This window comes from Neophocaena asiaeorientalis, unplaced genomic scaffold, assembly GCF_003031525.2.
Source record: "Neophocaena asiaeorientalis asiaeorientalis breed wild unplaced genomic scaffold, Neophocaena_asiaeorientalis_V1.1 scaffold20, whole genome shotgun sequence".
In the NCBI taxonomy this organism is placed as follows: domain Eukaryota; kingdom Metazoa; phylum Chordata; class Mammalia; order Artiodactyla; family Phocoenidae; genus Neophocaena; species Neophocaena asiaeorientalis.
Genome location: NW_020173387.1, coordinates 654,589 through 661,077, shown reverse-complemented (window position 1 = coordinate 661,077; position 6,489 = coordinate 654,589). Strand labels below are relative to the sequence as shown.

Below are 6,489 nucleotides of genomic sequence, written 5' to 3'. Positions count from 1 at the left end.
TGTTGTAGCAAAAAAGGGCTTTTTTTTTTTTTTTTTTTTTGCGCTATGCGGGCCTCTCACTGCTGTGGCCTCTCCCGTTGCGGAGCACAGGGTCCGGACGCGCAGGCTCAGCAGCCATGGGTCACGGGCCAGCCACTCCGCGGCATGTGGGATCTTACCAGACTGGGGCACGAACCCGCGTCCCCTGCATCGGCAGGCGGACTCTCAACCACTGCGCCACCAGGGAAGCCCCAGGGCTGTTTTTTAAGGCAGTAGTTGATGAATTCTAAATCTGTCAGGTTACAGATTGTCCTTGTTTCTTTATTCTATTGAGTCTATCTGTCTGAGTCCATGCTGTTGGTGCAGCAGCTAAACTTCTCTCTCTCTTTGCAGATGCATATGAAACTGCCAAGATGCTTTGTGAACAGTATTATCTGGTAGCTCCAGAGCTGGAAGTTGAAGAATTCAATGGTAAAAGAAAAATAATTTCAGCCTTAAATACAAAGAAGCTGACTAAAAAACTGATTATACCTGAGCTATATTTCAGTGAGATCCTAAAATTGTGCTGCTTTTTCATCTCTCTGTGTTTTTAAAACCTTTTTTATATCTCTGGTCAGTGAGTTTTTGTACGGGAACGTGTTGTCTATTAGAGCTCCAAGCTCTTGGAACAGAAGTAATCAAGGTGGAAGATGCACAGAGATGTGAATAAGCAGTTCTCAAAATAACCAGTGCAAACAGTCAATAAACATGTAGAAAAGTGTTTACTAATCAAAGAAGTACAAAGAAAAACATAGAGGAATGCCATTTTTGTCTTTCAGAGTGGCAGTGATTAAAACATTTTAATGCTTTGAATTGCTGCCCAGAAAAATACTCTGTCCCCCAAATTTACACATTTCTGATATACGTTTAAATTGGTATAGCCTTTCTTTAAAAAAAAAAACAGGCTAACAATGTTCTTTCTCTTTGGCCCAGTAAGTTAAAGTAATAATGGTTATATTCTTTGGTCCAGTAAATAAACTTCAGAAAATTTATTAAGAGAAAATAGGGACTTCCCTGGTGGTCCAGTGGTTAAGACTCTGCGCTTCCATTGCAGGGGGCACGGGTTCGATCCCTGGTCGGGGAACTAAGATCCCGCATGCCCCTTGGAGTGCCAAAAAATAAAAGCAAATAAATAAAAAATATGTGAAAGTCATGAAAAAAATTTTAAATCTGTCAAGAACCAATACTTAAAAAAAAAAAAGGAATAAAGACGCAGACGTAGAGAATGGACTTGAGGACACGGGGAGGGGGAAGGGTAAGCTGGGACAAAGTGAGAGAGTGGCATGGACATATATACACTACCAAATGTAAAATAGATAGCTAGTGGGAAGCAGCCGCATAGCACAGGGAGATCGGCTCGGTGCTTTGTGACCACCTAGAGGGGGGGGATAGGGAGGGTGGAAGGGAGATACAAGAGGGAGGGGATATGGGGATATACGTATACGTATAGCTGATTCACTTTGTTGTAAAGCAGAAACTAACACACCATTGTAAAGCAATTATACTCCAATAAAGGTGTTAAAAAAAGAAAATAGAGATGTGCACAGATATATGTATAAGAATGATGATCAGAGTAGTTTTCTTACAGAGAAAAATTAGAAAACAACCCGTTTTCCACAATAGGGAATTATTTAAATAAATTCTGGTATACCCATAAGATAGAATACTATGCAACGAATCAAAACAATGCTTTAAAGAATATTTAATGTTTGAGAAAAGTTGCGTTTTTAACCACAGGCTATAAAAGCTCGTAATAGTGCGAGTTCATTGGATAATAAGTCGAAGGATTTATACCACCAAAATACAAACAGCAGCTCTCTGGATGGGGGGTTTTAGCTAATTTTTATATTAGTTGTGTGAAACTATATTTACATGTTACTTTTATTTTTTTATTTGTAGGTTATGAAAGAGACATACTTATCTCTAAAAATACAAACATAGATATAGAGTAAAAAGTGAAAGTCCCCGCTACTCTGCTCCCATACAGAGTTTTGTTTTTTACATAAATGAGGCTAAAACCATACATGTTCTTTAACTTGTGTATTTCACTTCACCTTAAAGATCTTTGCATGTATTAGTGTCATTTAGAGATTATCCATAGTGTAGATTATCATAATTTATTTAATCGTTTCCCATTGGGTGGATTTCTGATTTTCCCATATTCCATATAATGAGGCATGAAGGGGGGTGTGTGTGTGTGTGGGTGTGTGTGTGTGTGTGTGTGTGTGTGTGTGTGTGTGTGTGTGTGTTTGGAGCGTGGGAAAAGTATGAACGTGTGGAAGTATTTCTGTAGGCTAGATTCTTAGAAGTGTGGAACGACTGAGTCTTAGGGTATGGGGTCTTAGGGTATGGCATTAAAGATAAACCACATTCCCTCTCAAAAATATTCCAAAAATCGATTTCTCTTATACTGAGTTCAGAATGTGAAGACTTCAGGCTGCCGTCATAGGACAACTGCCCCTATGTTCTACTAGGAGGTGTGGAATCGATGCCACTTTCAAAGTCTCTTGGGTTCTCTGAGAAGAGTTGCACCCCTGTTTTGAAGAAATATACCTCTAGCACCAAGTGGATTTTGCTTGAGCATTCCTGAGTAGAAGCATCTTAATATTCTATTTCTTCCTACTGGCTAGGCGGCGCCTGACCTCACTGTCCCGATTTCTATCTGTCAAACAAACATGGAACTTAAACTCACCGGTAGTAATTAATTGCTCGGTAGTAATTAATTGCTCGTTCGCATGAATGGTAGCCTCACTCACTCTGAAGGCCAGAGCAGCGAGCCTGGTCTTGCTGATTCCTGGGTGCCGGCCAGGTCAGCACGTTCCTTCCCAGCGAGGCTGTCACAACGGGCAGTGCACCCCACCAGGGGAGAAGCTTTCCAACCATTTTTGGCATTGTCTCATGCGTGATTTTTGAAGCCCTTTTTCCCATCACTAAGAGAAATGGTGGTTATAGGTAGCTTCTAGTTTCCTGTTGCTTTGGGGCACGTATTTACGATTTCTATTATTTCTTGAATGCCAAAGCTCTTTGTGAGTGCGGTTAAGCACTGCAGTTGAGCTCTAACAAGCTCCGTGTTAGAGACGGAGGTCAGAGGTTGGTCCTGAACACCTTAAGCAGACACGGACTTTGTCACGGAGAGAGAGTGTGTGTGACTGTTTTCCAGCGAGGAGTCAGATCCAGATTCTGTGGATTCATTTTCAGAGCCCGTGTGAACTAGCATAGCATCCCCTTTCAGGATGCTTCCATTCTCCTGTGCTCTGCACTTCAGAGGACTGACACTGCCATGAATCCCAAAGAACAGTTTGTTGCTACCTGAGAATTTAAGTTCTGTGAGTTTGCCCTATGATCTCTCTTTCTGAAGTTTCGATTTTTTTCCTTCCCAATGCAGACCCCTGAGAAAGTAGTAAATAGGATTATGCAGAACATACTGTGTGAACACCATCATTATTTACGGTCATCACTAGCGTTCTGAATATTGGGAGCTAGCTGTAGTAAACTTCTTTTTTATTCTTTTGGTAACACATTTCACAGGAAGATTAAAAACAACAGAATTTTATTTACCTTACATCAGGTTTCAAATATTTCTGATTAGCTACCCGCGGCAACCCATGTGGGTTGCTCCAAAGGTGGGTAGCCATTCTACCGTGCTTGTTCTCAATATTCTCATTCTCTTGAGAAATCAGTGGCCAAAGCATTAAGCAAATAAACATTTTTACCTTACATTTTCGGCATCCGTATGGTAAGGCAACATGGCTTAGAGGAAAGAGGTGAACTTTGTAGCCAGCCAGGGGGTGGAAATCTGGATTCTGACACTTAGGAGACAAGTCACTTTGCTGCTGTGACACCCACATTCCTCATCTGTAAGCTCTCCTTGTGAGGTGATAAAAGGATAATGTTTCTAAGGCCTCAAGCAGAGCACCAGGCATGTGCTGGACATTTAATAAAGGGTGGTTACTGGAAGTCAGGGTTGACTTGGGAAAGATAAGACGTATGGTTGCCACACTTGGATTTTTTCACCTTTTCTAGATTAGTCTTTCCTGTCAAGAGGTTGATTTATAGCTTCAGGTTTGGTTGGAAAAGTAAAGATTTCAGTTCGCACTATGTAAATTTTGTCGTAAGAGGGTTCGTAGAAAAGGTGTGCATCTATCCTGGAGTCTTTGTCCTCTAGTTTTCTCAAATTGGATACTTTTGTGGATATCTTTAGTCAGGTGGTTCTACACAAGAATAAGAAAGCCATTACTGGTAGTGCTGTTAACACTGTCGAAATTAATTTTTTAGTAGTGGTAATAGCCAACATGTATTGGCCGCTTACTATGTGGCAGGCTCTGTGTAAACTAGTTTATCACTATTATGTCATTTAACCCTTATGTTAACCCACTGAAATATGTACAGTGCTCATTTTAGAAATGGAACACTGGAGGCCCAAATGTGTTAAATTCCTATCAATATACAGCCCTCCCTTGGCGTCTGCAGGTGATTGGTTCCAGGAGCCCCCGGGAATTCCTAAATCTATGGATGCTGAAGTCCCTTATATAAAATGGTATAGTATAGTCAGCCCTCCATATCTAAGGCTTCCGCGTCCATGGGTTCAACCAACCGCGGATCAAGCTTCTCTTATATTTCTCTTAAATGAATTTTTTCTGCTTAGCCACCAGTTTTTTTTTTCATGCGTATAGGAGAACTGTCTGAAGATAAAACTCTTCCTATCCTACGTAGAGTTCTTTGGCATTTATTAAATGTCGCTTCAACTAATGGCGTTTGGAGCAATGACTGTGCAAATAGGGACTTTATTATTTCTTGAGTCTTGAGCATGAAAAACCTGGGCCATTTTTCCATTGACTTTCTAAAATGTACCCTTAGATGGAAAATTCATATTCCATTTATGTCTTATTTTAGAAAGCCTGCTAACATCTATTAAGGGTCTACTATGTAAAAGCCCCTCGACCCAGGATTAGGGAAGAGTCATGGACAAAGACATTTGACATGGTTTTAAAAGGAAAGAAAGGGACTTCCCAGGCGGCACAGTGGTTAAGAATCCGCCTGCCAATGCAGGGGACATGGGTTCGAGCCCTGGTCCGGGAGGATCCCACATGCCGCGGAGCAAATAAGCCCGTGCCCCACAACTACTGAGCCTGTGCTCTAGAGCCCATGAGCCACAACTACTGAGCTCGCGTGCCACAACTACTGAAGCCCACACGCCTACCGCCCGTGCTCCGCAACAAGAGAAGCCGCCACAAATGAGAAGCCTGTGCACTGCAACAACACTCACCAAATAAATAAAAAATAATGAGAGGAAGGAAAGACATCTAAACTATAATGTTCTCAAAGAAAAGCACAGGTAATTGAGCAAGCCGTCAGATGGCTCCTAGAGAATGCTGGTTGAACTGAAAACAAACAAACAAAGCTATCAAAGGTATTTTAAGTTCCCTGAGATCTGGAGTGAAAAGGTTGACTTCAGAAGGTTATTTATATAACTAATCATGCCTTTCGGTACAAGATAGTCTAAGCATTCAGTGTGCTCCTAGGGCTCCGTTAAAAAGACAGTAAAGAAATACAAAGAAAAACAGCAAGGAAACCAGGGGGACTCGTCAGTGGGCCATTGATCCCACCTCCTGCCAAAGGGTAACGAGATAGAAGTACACTGGCTCATTAATGGGACAGAGCAGAAGAAGCCACGAAAGAGGAGGCTGCAGCAGAAATGGCATCAGATGATCCTGGAGGGACTCTGGGGGCAGAGCTGGGAAGTGTCAGGGACTGGATGGGGAAGGTAAAAGATGGGGGTTGATAGAAAGCTGGTCTCAGGTGGAGTAAGGATGGGTGATGGGAAGCAGCTTGACTCTGGCTGTGCTCTGCCTGCCAACATCCACGAGCATTTTCCCCTGGGCAAAAATCAAGGTAGTTTCTTCAAGAACCTGGGTAAAACTAGGTCTGTTCGTGTGAGTGTCATCATCCCAAAGTAAAGCCCTCTTCATTCCGGCATTTGGGGGACCCTCTGGTCAGAGGCCAGCTTGCTGTCCGCTCATCCTAAAGCCAGTGGAAAAGTCTTGACCAGGTACACAGAGCTCCACGTCAGCCTTCCCACTTAGGAGAGAGCCGTAGGGGGAAGTCAACACCAGCTCTCTCAAACAAACAATCCAGTTCCTCATTCTTCAACAAGAATTTTACAACCAAGATGTATCAGGCCTCGGGCGAAAAACCAGCAGCATGAGTGGAAACCTGACTGGCATTAAACTTCTCAGCTGTGCTGTCATGGTCAGAAGACCCCTCTCCTCCCCCCTGCCTTTTTTTTTTTTTTTTTTTGCTTTGTTGGGTCTTTGTTTCTGTGCGCGAACTTTCTCCAGTTGTGGCAAGCGGAGGCTACTCTTCTTTGTGGTGCGCGGGCTTCTCTTGTGGCGGAGCACAGGCTCCAGGCACACGGGCTTCAGTAGTTGTGGCACACGGGCTCAAGTAGTTGTGGCTCGTGGGCTCTAGAGA

General features: G+C 42.8%; 1 protein-coding gene across 2 annotated transcripts in view; it reads left to right on the top strand.

Moving 5' to 3' along the window:
- The window catches only part of PDK3 (pyruvate dehydrogenase kinase 3), a 49,058-nt gene that overhangs the window by 22,684 nt on the left and 19,885 nt on the right, over positions 1–6,489 (top strand). The window contains exon 5 of one of the 2 annotated variants that reach the window (XM_024746618.1): positions 373–450. The exons of the other annotated variant lie outside the window; for it this stretch is intronic. Coding sequence (XP_024602386.1) covers positions 373–450 — 78 coding nt within the window. The remainder of the gene's footprint in view (positions 1–372; positions 451–6,489) is intronic. 2 annotated transcript variants of the gene reach the window in all.